This window comes from Lycium barbarum, chromosome 6, assembly GCF_019175385.1.
Source record: "Lycium barbarum isolate Lr01 chromosome 6, ASM1917538v2, whole genome shotgun sequence".
NCBI lineage: Eukaryota > Viridiplantae > Streptophyta > Magnoliopsida > Solanales > Solanaceae > Lycium > Lycium barbarum.
In genome coordinates this window covers 117,866,774-117,884,508 of record NC_083342.1, presented here as the reverse complement: position 1 = coordinate 117,884,508, position 17,735 = coordinate 117,866,774, and the positions used below count along the sequence as shown (strand labels likewise).

The 17,735-nt window shown below is 35.8% G+C and overlaps 3 protein-coding genes across 3 annotated transcripts; 1 reads left to right on the top strand and 2 right to left on the bottom strand.

Moving 5' to 3' along the window:
* The first annotated feature begins 464 nt into the window (after positions 1 to 464).
* LOC132645805 (ras-related protein RABD2a-like) lies at positions 465 to 5,627 on the top strand. Its single transcript, XM_060363012.1, has 8 exons — positions 465 to 640; positions 1,812 to 1,884; positions 4,047 to 4,094; positions 4,224 to 4,271; positions 4,382 to 4,453; positions 4,557 to 4,712; positions 4,787 to 4,890; positions 5,322 to 5,627. Exons 1-8 carry the CDS (start codon positions 627 to 629, stop codon positions 5,416 to 5,418), a joined length of 612 nt encoding a protein of 203 aa, XP_060218995.1. The 5' UTR covers positions 465 to 626; the 3' UTR covers positions 5,419 to 5,627.
* A 546-nt stretch (positions 5,628 to 6,173) lies between these two features.
* Positions 6,174 to 7,285, bottom strand: LOC132645804 (4,5-DOPA dioxygenase extradiol-like). The gene has a single exon (XM_060363011.1). It carries the CDS (start codon positions 7,140 to 7,142, stop codon positions 6,318 to 6,320), a length of 825 nt encoding a protein of 274 aa, XP_060218994.1. The 5' UTR covers positions 7,143 to 7,285; the 3' UTR covers positions 6,174 to 6,317.
* Positions 7,286 to 12,765: 5,480 nt separating this feature from the next.
* On the bottom strand, positions 12,766 to 17,458 carry LOC132645803 (RGG repeats nuclear RNA binding protein A-like). The gene is made up of 7 exons (XM_060363010.1): positions 17,117 to 17,458; positions 16,402 to 16,714; positions 16,249 to 16,314; positions 15,985 to 16,117; positions 13,792 to 13,947; positions 13,644 to 13,697; positions 12,766 to 13,148 (listed from the first exon to the last, which is right to left on the bottom strand). Exons 1-7 carry the CDS (start codon positions 17,265 to 17,267, stop codon positions 12,963 to 12,965), a joined length of 1,059 nt encoding a protein of 352 aa, XP_060218993.1. The 5' UTR covers positions 17,268 to 17,458; the 3' UTR covers positions 12,766 to 12,962.
* Between the last annotated feature and the right edge of the window lie 277 nt (positions 17,459 to 17,735).

Sequence of the window (17,735 nt, the reverse complement as noted above, 5' to 3'; positions counted from 1 at the left end):
AATAGCAAAAATTAAATCTAAATTGATTAAAAATATATATATATATATATATATATATATATATTGCAAAGTTGCACCTTCAATGTGAGTACGTGTTAAATTATTATTTTTAACAAGTCCTTAAAGGGTCGTTTGGTAGAAGGATAAGTTATCCCATGTAGATGGGATTGGGTGGGATAAGATGTGATTATTAATCCCACCCTTTATGTGGGATTACTAATTCCACCTTTTATCCCATCTACATGGGATTGAATGCGATATCAAAAAAGTTATCCCACCAACCAAACATAGGATTAATTTCAATTCCACTGGATTAATAATCCAGTCCATCCAACTCCTCCTACCAAACGACCCCTAAATATTAAAAAGTTGTTAAATAGTTAACGAAGACAAAAAGTGTTGTATCTGACAAGTTTAAAGGACCACAATTGGTTAAGATTATATTTAAGGGATTATTTTAGATCTACCCAAAACATAAGGACATCTATCGTCATTTTGTCCCTTTACGTGTGTTGATTGCAGGAGCTCTTTGTCTCTCGGCCCTCAGCGTTTTTCAACAATTTTGCATCTGAAGAATCAGATTCTCGCCGGTAAATCGACTCATATTCCGGCGAATTTCGATCGCAATGAATACAGAATAGTAAGTTCCCTTCTCCATATTCCTTTTCTGATTAGTTTCTGTTATTCAATTTCCTTTTCTAACTCTTTTTTCATTTCAATATTTGTATTCGAAAACATCCTTATGTGTATCGCAATAGTCAATTTCACCTATAAACCCTAAGTCACTGAAATCAGCAATCCAACGTCGTTTGAGAAGATTAAGAATACCTCAGGATTGAATTTCCTTGCTAAACTGGTAATGATAATTTGTGCATTGTCTTACTAGCCTAAGATATAGTATTCCCCCTTTTATCATTTTTTTTTTGACCTATTTCTATTCCCAAAAAATAACTACTGTAGTAGTTATTTCAGGAAAGAATTTTGAAGAGTCATTCTAGAATACATCTTGGTGTAATATTTTTATTCACATGCTTGCACAAGGTCCAACTAGTAACCTCTGAATAATTCCCTTAACGGGGTTCAAGTGGAAATCAGGTTGATATTTGTTGGTCTTCTTTTAGTGTAGGGTTGTTCTAGATAACTAGATTTATGTGTCTCCTGATGTAGCATTAAATCATATCAAGTGAACCTAGAGAAGAGTATCCAAACAGATTATAAATGATAGCATATGTTAGGACAATCATCCTATCATGTCTGTCTCTTTAACCTATCAAGTAGGGTACAATCCTTAGACAATCTCCTTCTCAGATTCTATTTTAAGGAACAATATAACCATACTACAACACCACATCATGTAACAGTGTATGGGGATCTTTATAATGTAAAGACTAGTTTGTCTTGGTCTGCTGCTAATGTTGTGCAATAAAATTTACTCAAAAGCAAAGTAAATTTGAATATCTAGTGAGTAATATGTAAATGTAGAACTTCCGCAGTTTCATACAGTTATAGCCAAATCTAGTAGGAGGATCAAATTTAATCCCTAAATGGCCAGTAGATGTTGCCAAATTACGCATATATAGCCAGACAACAAACTTCTCTGCAATTGCGTTGACATAATAATTATTTCTTCCATTTCAAAAAAGTAATTGCATTTTCTTAATTGGTATGTCTATTAATGTTTGGTGCTTTCATTTCAAAAAAGTAATTGCATTTAGCTTTGCCATCTAGGGCAGTGCTTAAATAAGTAACTTTTAACATCTGCAAGCTATTGGATCTATATTATAATTATATTTGTTGTGCTTCCCGTGCAGTGACTACCTGTTCAAGCTTTTGCTTATTGGTGATTCTGGTGTTGGGAAGTCATGTCTCCTTTTGAGATTTGCTGTAAGTTTTCCAATCTTGGAATTGTCTATACCGACTTTCTTCTTTAGTGCTTGTGTTACCTTTCTTTGTGTGACGTACCTACTGAAGTCGTGATTGACTAAATAAATGGAGGATTTAAGGAGCATCACGGCCATACAAACCGGCCGCTGGATTCTCCATGTCTTCATTTTTTGGTTCCATTTTCTTTTATTAACTTATGAAAAAAAATCATTTTTATTGTTGAATTTGAGGAAAGTTCTCATTCATCTGTTTTTAATCCAGTAGTGCAGATCTTTTTGGGTGGTTCTGCAGTGTGCTTTTATTCTAACTTTCATTGTCCTATCTTTTTGAACCTCGAAGAACCTATTCCACCTTCAAAATCCCCCTATTCCACAATACCCTAGGTCCTTCACCAAATTTCCATATTCGGAAGCCTAGACAGCAAAAGTAATGACCAGTATGAATAAGAAATTAACTTATCAGAAACTTAATTGCAAATTTATTGTGAGTGGCGTTTGCTTTCTGTTGTATGTATTGTAAAAGGGAAAAGGAATGAAAATGATATGATTGAATGGAACAGCAAACCGGTTTCAATTCAGTTCAAGCATGCAATGCTCCAATCTGCAGCAATTGCTGATAGCCTTCTTGAAATTACAAATCCAATCCAACTTTGTACTCATGTACCATAATTCTAGTCGTATCTCATTGTTTGAGGTCATTTGGTCCCATCTTTGGTCTTAAATTGGACTTAGATTATCCACTTGTATTAGAAGCTGCACAAAGCATTATAAGTTGCAATTTTACCCTTTCAAAATGATGACATTATATCTATAAACTTTGGTCAAAGATGACCTCTTTGACTCTTAGGGAAGTGAAGGACAATTATGGGACATAATAAGTACCATCTGACCCCACTTGTGGGATTACACTGGGTATGTTGTTGTAATAAGTACCATATGAAGCTAATTTAAGTATACTGTCTTGGTTTAAGAATTTTGTCTTTTATTTGCTATAATAATATCCATCTCAATTCTTTTTTTATTTTTGATGGGTAATCTCCATGTAAATTCTATTGAAAGTACATCTGGTGAATACCTATAGTGTTTGACAATCTATGTCTACAATGAAAATGCCACTTAAAGATGTCAAATATAGTGGAATATAGTGATTTTGAATCATGTATGTGAGAGATGCAGGATATAATCAATGAGGTAAACGCCTGCTTATTTAATGTAAATACATAGAGCTTACTGTCAAACTGACCTGAAACCAAATTTGATACTGTTATTCTCTGCATTAAAATATTTATTTTAAAGTTTTAAAGTTCACGATCCTCACTGTGGTTCTTTTTAACTTCTTAAAAAGGGAAGGAAGGGAGTTGTTACTTTTTATCCTTTCCGGACATACCGTCTTATCACCATAAAAATGCCACATGACAGTTCCTTTTCTGCCAGTTTCTTTCCTGTGATTGGCCCATCTACTGTGTTGTTTGCCACACGGACAGCAGTTTCCCTTGCCATGGACGCAGGGTGGTCTAAATCATTTTATTTGTTGCTTTGCGATAACGGATCTGGAATGACCATCTGGCATGAGGTTGTCATTAAAAAATTGTTCTGAAATATCCATCTCCTTTTCTCTTTTTCTTTTTGGGGTGTGGCATACATGGATTATCATTGATTAAAGACGGGTCATTCTTCTAGTAATGTCATAGAATTGTTTCGTCATTGGCCCCTCGTCATTGTCTGTTGTCATAAGTGAAGACTGAGGAAAATCCTGGACTTTCCAACTGCTAGAGTCTACTTGAGTGCCCTGGTGGAGTTGCTCTCTTGCTTTACAATAAAGCTGAAATTAAAAATCACCATCTCGTAGAAAATTACTCCTCCCATGATAGTTGCTCCTTCCAATAGAGAATAAGAAAGAAGCGAAACTTCAATGTACAACAAACATGCATGTACATAATTTAGAGGCATGGTCATTGTATGAAGTTTCATGTTCGCCCTGTGAACATCTGGATGATTATGATGAACTTATTGCTGGTTGTGTAGCTTTCATTGTTAGAGATTCTTAATCGTGAACTCAGTGATTCTCACCCTGCTGAAAAGTTTATCAGAATATAGTTTAATGTCGTTTCAAGTTTTCTTCTGCAAATGTTAGCTGACTGTTTTGTCTCTTTTTACCATCAGGATGACACATATCAGGAGAGCTACATAAGCACAATAGGAGTCGATTTTGTAAGATACTTTAATAGTTTATGCGCTACTCGATTTACACATGGTTGAAATTCTTTGATGTTTTCAGCCAGAGCATTTTTACCTTTATGTTATCACGATTTTACTAAATGTCCTATTACTTTTGTGTAGAAAATCAGGACAGTAGAGCAAGATGGGAAGACCATTAAGCTTCAGATTGTAAGACTTACCTGTACTTCTGCTTCAGGCCTTTCATGTTACAGATTTCGTTGCGCTGAACTTTTAATGAAATCAAGATATTGGGGTTTTCTATTTTTGCCACTGTTTAGTGGGATACTGCTGGACAAGAGCGTTTTAGGACTATCACTAGCAGCTACTATCGAGGAGCCCATGGCATAATAGTGAGTAGTGACCTTATTTTTTCTTAAGAAAATATAAATAGTAATTAGTTGCCTGTAGAGTTTAATGTCAACTGCTTTCTGTACCTATTGACATTCTTTCTAGGTTGTTTATGATGTGACGGATCAGGAGAGCTTCAATAATGTGAAGCAGTGGCTGAGTGAAATTGATCGTTATGCTACCCCAAATGTTAACAAAATTCTTGTTGGGAACAAATCTGACCTCGTTGCTAATAGAGTTGTGTCATATGAAACGGCTAAGGTGAATCATCTTGCAGATATTTAATGATCCTTTGTCTTTAAATGGAAACAATCTTATACTAAATTTATTTTTAGGCCTTTGCTGATGAAATTGGTATTCCATTCTTGGAGACCAGTGCGAAAGATGCTAGTAATGTAGAACAGTCTTTCATGGCTATGACTGCTGCTATCAAGAATAGGTAAATGCGTTCCTCATATTTAAATTGTGCTATTAATGGTGTCTTTTATAGCCTATCCAGGTTGTGGCCTGATTGTTGATTGAATTCAATTACTTCTGTTTTCTGGGAGACAGATACTTATTGACTTTTATCACTTCCTTTTCTGACAATTGTTTGGTACAGAAAATTGAGAGAGATTTTAGATAGCAAATGTAGTCATCTTCCAGTTAGGATCCAATTTGATGCCATAAAATGGATTTAAACATGGTCATGGAAATGCAACCATTATATCATCTACACACACCAAAAAGAAAAATTCTAAATGGAAGATATAGCAATTAGCTTGGTTTTGGCGTCATCCCATGTAATACGGTTGAATCCACTACACTTCATACTATAACAGGTCCCCCAAATAATCTTTTATTTCCTTCTCTTTGGCTTCCTGATTGCAGTATGGCAAGTCAACCGGCCACAAATTCTGCCCAGCCTCCAACCGTAAATATTCGCGGCCAGCCTGTCAGTCAGAATAGTGGTTGCTGCTCGTCTTGATTACAAGCGAACGTCCGCTATTTGCTTGCTGGCTCATCCATGACATGTCTGCTGTATTCTCACTAATCAACAACAATGTTTACCCTTGTGGCCTTGTTCTGCAAATCCTTACAGCTAGATATATCCTTTTATTTCTTGATAAAAGTATCTTTTTCTTGAAGTGTACAAATTGGAACATAATGATCTTAGCATTATTTGTTGAACTTTGATATTTAGGCGTGCTTCTGCTTAACATCTTTAAATAAATCTCATAGTTCAGCAGAAAGCTATACTGGTGAACATGCAAATGCTCTCAAACGTCTCTGTGACCAACTCTTTTTTATCGTGTCTCGGAGGGTCAGCATTTCATAAAAAATGTGCTTAGCACAGACGCCTATTTGATTGGCGTCGTCCCTTATTATTATTCTTATTGTTATTATTATTATTATGGCCGACATTATCATGGTCCCTGTAATCTTCTTTGCCCAACATTAGCATGGTGCCTTAGCTCTTCTCTACTGTGGACAGTGTGCGAGCGTCTAAACTAATTTTCCCGTACTCGAGAGAATATGGCAATCTATGCGTAAAGATATATGGGACATGCCTACTTGATTTGGATTGCTTTACCGGAGAAGACACGTTTTGGAATTTTGAACTTCAATTTGAACAGTTCTAGTTATGCATATGAAGAAGAAATTACCACGCAGAAGTAATTAGTTTTCCTTATTAATGGATCAAGGTCAAATCATCACCATTTGCTCATAGAGCGACAGAGATACATTCAAAGCCATTAAATATTTGCTCATAGAACGATAGAGATATACATTCAAAGCCATTAAATACGGCTCGGGTTATTTGATACATCTAAATGCTTTTGGACAGATAAAGTATGCACATTAACATTCTTCAGTCAGCAAAGGCTACTTGGGCTGGGACTCAAACTTGTAGGAGGCGTAAGAAAGAGCATGTCTGCTCCAACTATGATGAATAAGTTCAGCTTTGGCATTTTCACCAGCTGCACCCATTGCAACATGTAAGGGATACAGGTGGTCAGGGTATGGGTGTGCAAGTTTGGCACAAGGTGCTTTTGTCATATAGTTGTTTACATCTTCATACCTTCCATTAACAAGTGATTCCTTAAGCCAATTGTCAAAGTCCATAGCCCAAGAAGCGACACCAGACGCGTCACTTAAAGCCCTCAAGTTGTGAGTTGCAGATCCAGAACCAACTATGAGGACACCCTCTTCCTTGAGAGGGGCCAATGCTTTACCAATATTAAAATGATGGGTTCCATCCTTCTTTGTCTGGACAGAAAGCTGGCAGACTGGGATGTCAGCCTCTGGATACATGAGCATAAGAGGCACCCATGCACCGTGGTCCAGGCCTCGTTTATCATCTTGGTGCACTTGCTTGAATCCAGATGACTTGAGCAGTTCCTTTACCCTTTTGGCTAATTTTGGTGCTCCTGGTGCTTGGTATTTTAACTGGTACATCTGTTGGGGAAAGTTATAGAAGTCATGAATAGTATCATTGAGGCCAGTGATGCAATTCACAGTAGGCTCTGAAGTCTCCCAATGACCAGAGATAACCAAAATGGAATTGGGCTTCTGTGTGAAGTCTTTCTCTCTGAAGCATTGCAAGAAATGTCTAGCGGGTAAAGAATCATCTATCGAAAGCATTGGTGAACCATGTGATATGAAGAAGGTTTCTTTCAAAGGTACAGCCATTTGGCTTCCCATTTCCATCAAGATCCAAACTCAATTATCTCATCTAGATTGGCCTTTGATTGATTCTGCTATTTATTCACACCTGCACTCACCTACCACCATCCAGATCTCTCACCTGCTACCATCCTTTACCGTCTGATCTTTTTTTAAGTCAACTCTTTTACTTAGATAAAAAGATACCACATGTGGTCATTTGCTGAATTTAAAAAAAGAAAAAGAAAAGGAGCTTTATATAGTTGAGTCCGAAACCAAAATGATCCAAAAAAAATCACTTTGAACCAAAATACCCCAACAAAAAAAAAAATTACCAAAGTACCTTTAGCGCAGTAAAATACTGCGCTGCAGCACTTCACGGAGACGGAGCCGTTAAGTGCTATAGCGCAGTATTTTACTGCGTTATAGGAAAAAAAAATTATGGCCGTAAAATACTGCGTTACAGAAAAGAGTACCAAAAAAATTCTATAACGCAGTAAAATACTGCGTTATAGAAACAGTACCAAAAAAAAAAAAATTGGCCAACTTTATTTTTTGCAACACTTAGTGTTATTTTCCATACTTTGATTAATGATTAGTCGTGTGTCAAGACTCTGAAACGTCAATATTTTATATAGAACCTGATATTTTTTTCTGCGTACAATAATGTAGGCTCAATACATCAAGGATACGTAAACGTTCGGATAGTCATTTTAGGGGTTGAAAAGATGCTCGAAGTAAGTTTTGTTTGTAAATTTTAGGTTTAAGTGTTCTATATACATAGACGTCCATTTTTGTTTGAAGACTCCGAAACGTCAATATTTTATAAAGAACCTGATATTTTTTTCTGCGTACAATAATGTAGGCTCAATACATCAAGGATACGTATACATTTGGATCGTCATTTTAGGGGTTGAAAAGGTGCCCGAAGTAAGTTTTGTTTGAAAAAACTTAGTATTTGACTGTAAGGTTATTTTAGTCAACTTTATATGTCAAGAAAATTAGTCAGTTTTATTTTCAAAAATTGAAACCGCAAAAGTGAAATTGACATTCACAGCTACATTACCCCGGGATTTTTACGTTGAAATCTATTGCGTATCATCATCTTATAAGTAAATAAAACTGAAAATTTCAGGCCAATTTGGGGGAAAATTGAAATTGAATAGGATAAAAGGTATTTTTTTTAAAATCGGCTCGGCCAAACCGCCTTACGACAGTTTTTCCGCGTAGATCTCGAAAAAATACGCAAGTTAAAAAAAAACGCGTAAAATGAACGTCTGAGCGCAAAGTTATGACCATCTAAAGTTTGACCACTTTACAACTAGTTTTTCTCCCTATATTTTTTAGAATTATATTTATATTCAAAATAAAGTTATGTCTTGATTAAAAAATAACACGCTTAAATCAAAATCTTAAAAATGAAACACCCTAATTTTTTCAAATAAAACTTACTTCGGGCACCTTTTCAACCCCTAAAATGACGATCTGAACGTCTACGTATCTTTGATGTATTGGGCCTACATTATTGTACGCAGAAAAAAATATCATGTTCTATATAAAATATTGACGTTTCAGAGTCTTGACACACGACTAATCGTTAGTCAAAGTATGGAAAAAACACTAAGTTTTTTCAAACAAAACTTACTTCGGGCACCTTTTCAACCCCTAAAATGACGATCCGAACGTCTACGTATCCTTGATGTATTGGGCCTACATTATTGTACGCAGAAAAAAATATCATGTTCTATATAAAATATTATCGTTTCGGAGTCTTGACACACGACTAATCGTTGGTCAAAGTATGAAAAAAAACAATAAGTTTTTTCAAACAAAACTTACTTTGGACACCTTTTCAACCCCTAAAATGACGATCCGAACGTCTATGTATCCTTGATGTATTGGGCCTACATTATTGTACGCAGAAAAAAATATCAGGTTCTATATAAAATATTGACGTTTCGGAGTCTTGACACACGACTAATTATTGGTCAAAGTATGATAAAAAAACACGAAGTGTTGCAAAATATAAAGTTGGCCAACTTTATTTTTTTTTTGTACTGTTTCTATAACGCAGTATTTTACTGCGTTGTAGAATTTTTTTATTTTTTTTGATACTCTTTTCTATAACGCAGTAAAATACTGCGCTATAGCACTTAACGACTCCGTCTCCGTGAAGTGCTATAGCGCAGTATTTTACTGCGCTAAAGATACTTTGATAACTTTTTTTTTATTGGGTTATTTTGGTTCAAAGTGATTTTTTTGGGGCATTTTGGTTCCGGACTCTATATAGAGCCCGTTTGGATTGGCTTACAGCTTAAAGCTGTTTGCAGCTTATAAGCTGAAAAAAATAAGTTGGGATAGTCCAACTTATTTTTTTTGGCTTATAAGCTGTTTTCAGCTTATAAGCTGCTTTAGATAAACTAAGTCAAATGTGTCCAATTATTTTTTTGAGCTTATTTTAAGCATAAAATGACTTTAAGCTGGCCAGCCAAACACTCAAAAAAACTGAAAACAGCTTATAAGCCAACTTATATGCCAATCCAAACGGGCTCATAGTCGGGTTAACTTCCGGTTACAGCTTCCCCATTCTCACCCGTCCGCTATCCATGGGCTGATGGGAGTGGGGTATTAGGATAGTGGTAAACTGGTAATCAATTAATTTGACTTCTTACGCGTGACGAGAAATGGGAATGTTCATGCTCTTTTGTCTTCACTTACATGCTTCTGTTGAGCCCATCCTTAATCTTCTGATCTCTTTTTAAGTCAAATTCTTTTACTTAAATGAAAGATTCCGCATGTGGTCATGTACCAATTTTATTTTTATTTTTTGAATAGGAGCTTTATGTAGTTGCGTTAACATCCAGTTGCAGCTTCCCCACTCCCACCCTCCGCTATCCATGGGAGTAGGGGTGTTGGGATAGTGGTAAACTAGTAATAAGTTAATATGACTTCTTACGCTTGATGAGAGATGTTCATGCTCTTTGTCTTCACTTAGATGCTTCCGCTGAGCCCATCACCCACCACCATTCTTAACCCTCTAATCTCTTTTAAGTAACTCTTTTACTTACTAGTGTCGGAAGCCCGGTCTGAGCCCCGGCTCAAAATCAAGGTAATAAAGTAATCACTATGTTTCAATTTATGTACCACAGTTTAATTTTGACAGTAAATTCGAGCATAGAATTTTTAAGTCTTTGAAAAAGTACTATAAATTTCAATACTTGACTATTCAAAATATTTAAAAGATATAAGAAAACATAATAATTTTTCTTAATTAAAAATTTTCTTTTCCTTTCAAGAAATGCATGTGAGGAAATGATATTTCTTTTCTTTTTTCTTTATCTAATATATTTTCTAAATTTGCGTTATAATAATATTATAACTATGATATAGCCTCAAATACATTAGCATTTGCTAAATTTAAATAATTAAATCATGTCTCAGTGCAACGACGTATATATCTAATAATTTTCTTTCTTCTCATTTTTTATTTTCTTTAAGGATCGATTTTGAAATTTGTTTTATATCGATTTATTTTTTATTTTCAAATTTATTTTCTATTGGATAATTGTGTTACATCATTAAACCTTTATATATTCAAAATAATTTTTTTTAATAAAATTTAGATCAAGAGAAATTTAATGGCAATTTTAGAATTACTAAGAAAATAAGGTCGACGCTCTACCAATACCAAATGAGGTCTCCAAAATTATTATTAGTACCATTTTAGATAATCTTTGTGCATAGCTATTTCTATTAGATGACATCATCACCATGCATAACTTTTCAAGTATTTTTAAAGGGCTCAAATTATATGTACCATATTGGCTGTGGCAACCCAAGTATAAAAGAAATAATGTAGGGGCAAAAATAAGACAAAGAAAAAAATCATGGTATATACCTCACCTTCAAAAAGTTAGTCTAAGGGCCATGTATTACCAAAAAGGGTTTGAAAATATCTTGATTTATTGAAAACATACTTTGGTATATGAAGTACCTAATAAATAACAAATATAAGGGCAAATATTTGAAGTAGCAAATCCTTTTTAGTTGACAAGCTAACTAAATGGTTATAATGTAACTAAGTACTACAAAACTCTTTGGATTGTCTCTTATATATATATATATATATACTAGTATCATTTGGCCCGGGCTTAGCTACATTAAAATTTACATTTACAACTTTTTTTTGTTACTCTTACATTTTGTTTTATTTTTGTAACAATATATCAGTTGTAAAGGCAGTTCGACAAATTTCTCAATGTTTCTAAAATATTAAATTATATAAAAGTTTTGTAAGTTAGAAAATAATATTTTTCATAAGTATATTTAGACTTCATTTTTACAAACAAATGCGTGCACCAATATTCTTCTCCTTTTTATTACACTGAATTTTCGGGGGTCAAAGTCGTCAATGATCCAAATTGAGTTTTATCTTATGTTGGATTACTTAATTATTTTTTTCTCAGTTAAACTTATATTAGCTAACCCTTTTTTTGAAAAAAAATAAAATATTTACGGTATTCAAGTAATATAAAAAAATATTTGATGCTACAAATTGTTGTATGATGACATCAATGAAGTTAACTTATTAATAAAGATAGCATTTAAAATTAAATAAATAAAAGTCCTGATATGACGAAATGCTTTTGTAGATGTTCCTTCAAATTAAATCGTACAAAAAAAATTGAAAAGTTAATGAAATTATTTATTTTTCTTATTTTAATCTTTCATGTCCTTAAAAAAAAAAAAGCATGTTAAGAAATGACGTATTTTTTTCTCCTTAATTTAGTTTATTCTTAAAGAAATTTATATTGTAATTTCTTAAACGTATATGTTGTTTAGCCATTTCATGTTTAACTAACTATTTGTTCTAAATTATATAAAACGCTGATTATTTCCTCTTCTCTAAAATATTCCAATTCCAAAAAGGAGCTTTATGCGGTTGCGTTAACTTCCAGTTACAACTTCCCCACTCCCACCTTCCGCTATCCGCGGGAGTGGGGGCATTAGTATAGTGGTAAACTGGTAATTTGTTAATTTGACTTCTTACGCATGACGAGAGATGTTCATGCTCTTTGTCTCGTTGAGCCCAAAAAAATACATAATGATGAAAGATGTGCAGAGAAGATCCATGAAGGATAAGAACAATAGCCATTGTGACGGAAAATAGCAGGACCAACCTTCATTAGATGAAGAAAGACAAGTGACGAAATCCTTTTTAACAAGACTTGAGATACATTGAGAGGATGGAACAAAATAAGACAAAGTCAAATAGACTCACCAAAAAACTGTTTAACCCCACCATAGGTCTGCACTCATAAGTCCCCCAACGGTTACTCGCTAGTCATCGCTATTATAATTTTGACTTAACAACAATCGTACAAGTATTCGTCCCTAATCAGGACACAATTACCCTGCTATCTTAGTCAACGCACAAGAAGTCAGATTGACTAATTACCGGTTTACTACCATCCCAACACCCCCACTCCCATGGATAGCGGAGGGTGGGAATGGGGAAGCTGTAACTGGAAGTTAATGCAACTATATAAAGCTCCTTTTTTAAAAATTTAGCATATGACCACATGTGGTATGTTTTTATTTAAGGCAAAGAGTTGGACTTAAAAAGAGAAAACATTACTAGAAAAAAAACTTTCGAAGAAACAGCTCATGCGTAAGTTAATGTGCTTCATATAACCCAGTATATCAAACGAGTGACACGTCAGGAAAAAAGAAAAACACTACAGAGGGGGACACATGGAGGCAAGAAATTTACATTGAAGGCATAACCGTCAGAAACTGACATTTTCACTCGATTATTTTAGTCAATTTGCCTGCTGGACATGGGAGGAAAGCACTAACAAATCATCACTTGCCACCCAATGTAGGGAAGTGACCCGGATCTTCAATGGGAGGGGCAGCTTCCACATTGCTCGCCGTGTTGGCTCCACTGTAACCTCCTCTAGAACCACGGCCACGACCTCGGCCTCGACCACCAGGTGCATAATACCTCTCACCCTCAGCAGGCTTCAAAAACTCATTAATGCTGACTGCCTAAAGCCAAAGAAAGATAAAAGAACATTAGATTACAAATTTCTCTCATTTTTGCTGGTTGACGCCTCATCTCAATCAACTCCAGCCTGTCATGCACATGTATAAGAGTGGATAAAGGACTTCTTTCTATAAAAATTGTAGCATGGCACTATAAGAGCTATATGTTAGCAAATCTAGAAGGATAAACAGAAATTTTGAAAGAAACAAAGGCCTGACTTGTAGAGGAAATACAACTTAAATATCCCCTCTACAACAATGCTGACACATGATACCATTTTTATTGACACACATTCAACAGCATCCAAAAAGAGTACAAATAACTGTTTTTGTGCATAACATCAATAACAATTATAACTGATTGGTTGAGTTGTTCATATAACAATTGTAACAGACTGGACGCATTGTTCATAAAGCTTGGTAAAGCACTATTCAGCAGTATAAGAAAAGCATGTACTGGGTAAATAAGTATCAGGAACGCATATGCCGAAGAAGTACCTTCTTTGCCTTCTCTTCCTTCTCAGCAGACTCTCTTCGCTTATCCTTGGAGCCCTAAAAATCATGGCATAGAAGTATATCAAGAGATGCTTTTAAGATAACTAGGCATCAAACATGAGTAGAGGACAGAATGTCTCAAGAATTTCACCAATTTAATGAAGATTTCATCATCACTGGATTTCTTTGAAAGCTGTTGCATGGATTCAAACACTTTAGTGTCGACCTTCCTTTCCTCAGTTTTAAGTGCCTGCAAAGCCTTCCGTTTTTCTTCAAGCAACTTCTCGTACTCTTCAAGGGTCATCTCCTATTCATTCAACATGAATTACATTAACATGAAAGTAATGTACAAATTTACCTGCATTCTCTAACGATAAATCATCTGCTGTGAAGCACCAACTCTTTCAGTGAACCAGTAGCAACCAACAACAATGTCTTAAGTACTAGTTCTATCACCTGCAACTCCACCATGTCTTAGGTACTAGTTCTACCACAACTAGCACTACACTTGGAAAGCTTCTACTACTGATGAAACTTCTGCCTGAACTACGTAAAATAGCGCCTGAGTCTATTAATTTAAGCACAAAGAGCAATTAAAACGCATGCTTCTGTACAGGCATATGCAAATGGAAAAACATTTAAAATATTTTGTACTGCAGAATAAATAATTATTACGTTCACGTTCAAAAGGTGAAGGTAGCAGAGAGGAGCATCTGCTCAGATGTTTAGGAATGAAGTTATACGGAACAAGGTGGGAGTGGCATCAGTGGCGGACAAGATGAGGGAAGCAAGGTTGAGATCGTTCGGTCATGTGAAGAGGAGGGGTGAGGATGCAGCAGTGAGGAGGTGCGAAAGGTTAGCAGTAGTAGGAGATGGGAGAGGCAGCGGCGGGCTAAAGAAGAATTGGGGGAGGTGATTAGACAAGGCATGGCACAACTTCAGCTGACTGAAGACATGATCTTAGATAGGAAGGTATGGAAGTTGAGGATTAGGGTAGAAGGTTAGTAGGTAGTGGAATTCACTCATCGCGTAGTCTCCTATGCTTCAATGTGTTTTACTATTTATTGCTGCATTTGTTTTGCCTCTTGTTATTAGCAAAATTATTTAGTACTCACGTAGTTTCTTACTGTTAGATGTGCATTACCATCTGTTGAACATTTGCATTGTATCTTGCTATTTTACTGCTATACTTTTTGTATTTGCTTCGAAGTGCTTTTCTGTTCCTTTCACTTTCTTTTCTCTTCTTTCCTTCTCTCTTCCTTTCTTTGAGCCGAAGGTCTTTCAGAAACAGCCTCTCTGCCCCACAAAGGCAGAGGTAAGGTGTGCGTACACCCTACCCTCCCCAAACCCCACCTATGGGATCACACTGAGTATGTTGTTGTTGTTGTTTAAACAAGAATCGTATTTTAAATAAATAAAAACACAAAGGACAATTACATAGATAAAAGAATTACAATGATTGAAATTAAGTGAAATAATATATGAAGCAAAAACCATGTCAATCACGTTCAAAAACCTTTTTTTAATTAAAAAGTAACTGCATAGGCAATATTGGTCCAGTGCATGTCAATTGTCATAGCATACCACCCAATTGCTTTAGCATACTCCAATTGAGCAACATGCCTACCACTTACAAAAACCATTTTAAAGCTCATTTACTCCTATTAAAGAGCCCTGCTTAAACTTCTTCTAATGCAGTTGTAAGTTTCTAACTCAAATGTATTAGCTAAGTGTCTTAGTAAATTGTTCTTACTCATCCTAACAACTACTGTATTCAACCATAATGTTTCTTTAACAATTAGCGTATTGCTTTGCAAGCTACATTTATAGTTTAGTGCACTCCTCTTTGACAGAGTCCATGGTAATTGACAGCCATGCCTTGAATTCTTGGTGCTTGCAAAGAAGCGCCAGAAAAGAAAGCGAGTTCAGCCTGTCACGCACATTTAAGTCATAACTTAATAGCTCAAGCGCCCCTTTAGCAATATTATTCATAGCATATTTAAAAACATGTCCTTTAATGGCCTTAAGCGTGACCTTACCAAATGTGCTGAACAGAAAAGGTCTGATTACACAAAGTTCTTCTGTTAAGAAAGCTGACAAGTTTGAACGAGCATTAAATATTTACTCCAATTGATGAGAAATTATCAGATTATAAAAGCAAAAGGGATTTTATAAACTTGCTACATTCACAGACCCTTCAAAACGAAGGTGTTAAATTCTGATTGCTCAGGCTCTCTTAAGCATCTGTTTCTAGAGCAGAGGATGTCTTAAATGACAAGGCGGCAATGCAAGGATCAACAAAGTCCAATCAATATCGTATTGTGTATGATACAGAAGACTTCACCTTATTTTCAGGCTCCTTGTCCTCAGCTTCAGCAGCTGGATTCTCCTTCTTGTCGCCTCCTGCTTCTTCCTCTGCGGAGGGTTTCTCCACATTCAGATTTTTCTCGACTTCATTAGCTACTTCATCAGTCATCCTGAAATAGACAACACAGCAAATCAACAGATAGAACGTGGCATGATGTTCAAACTAGGTAGTTAAGACTGATAGAACATGCCATGATGTTCAAACTAGTTAGTTAAGGCTATGTAAGAAGGTAAAACTCACTGAGTAACTTCATCTGCTTCAGTTCCCCAATTTCCTCGGCCAGCTCCTTCACGCTTTATCTCACCTCTGCTCATAAAGTGAAAATTAAGTGCGACAGCTTTATAAATACGGTAAAAAAGGCAAGGGTAACACAGAAAAGAAAGATGTATCTACCCGCGGCCAGTACCACTATGGCGTTCAAATGTCCTACGAGGCCGGTCTCCCTCAGGCAATTCTCCATTACTAAAACCACTTTGACGACCACCACGGAAAGTACGGGGTCCACCATAACCACCACGCCTTTCAGACGGTCTTCCTCCTTCCACGTATTCACGTGCAGCTACACCACCAGAAAATTCTCTGTCGCGAGAAAAATTCTCATTGTTGGATGCTTCCCTATTAAACCCGCCTCCACCACGACCACGGCTATAGCCACGTCCACCGCCTCTACCTCCTCCACGTCCAAACTCTGTTTTTGCCTCCCTGACTACACAATTGAAATAGAAAAGCAATAAGTACAAATTTGAATACTTGCAAACGAAAAGAGGAAAAGAACCATAAGGGCAATGACTATAAACAGAAGCCTATAGGCAGACTGAGAGACAGAAAACAAAAAGTAACTCATCCAGATCATTACTCAAGTGGACCCACAAGTATGAGAACTATAGAAAAGAATAAATAGAAAACTGGTTAGCATCAGACATCTTAAATGTAATGCAAGAAGTGTATACATTAACAGGTGAAAGTGAAACGTCAAGGCCAAAAAGGCATCAACGACAGCAGGAATGGGATTCTTCTCTTTCTTTTGAAGTTACAAGAAATAGGATAAAAGAATAATCCATCTGTTAACAAATATAGTAATAGTTAAATATATTTCCATTAAACTCACCAGCTTGAGTCGGTGGAGGAGGCTTGGTGGGGAGCTTAGCCGGCTGCTTCTTAGCCGCTGGATCAACTTTTTGGAGGTGAAGAGCAATGAGGTTAGATGGATCATCGTTGTCATCATCACCCAGCAAATCGAATGGGTTCATATCCGCCATTTTGAACACCTACAATAAAACCCTCGACAAACGCTAGTTCATCCGTATACCCATTGTTGTAATAATAATTGATGAAAACGTAGGGAATTTGTTGTGAAACCCTAGCCGCTATTCAGTACACGAGGGACAGTGTGTGTGGGTGACACAGAGAGCTGAGTCAGCGAACCCAATCTGCAATCGTACGTGTTCTATAGAACCGGTGTGCTTTCCTTTTCATTTTTTATTTTTATTTATTAAACTGAACACATTAGTACTTTCTTGATTTTTTTTTTAAAGTTTTTAATTACCGCTACACTGCTGTGCTATTGTTGTATTGTTGTCGAGAAAAAGTCCAACTGTCCAAGTCCCTACATAAGAAAAATATTTAATAAGGCTACTTAATTAATATTTTCTTCAACTACTATTTAATGCTACTTAAACCTACTTAACCCTAGTTAATAAGTCTATTTAATCCATCCTTTCTTCTTC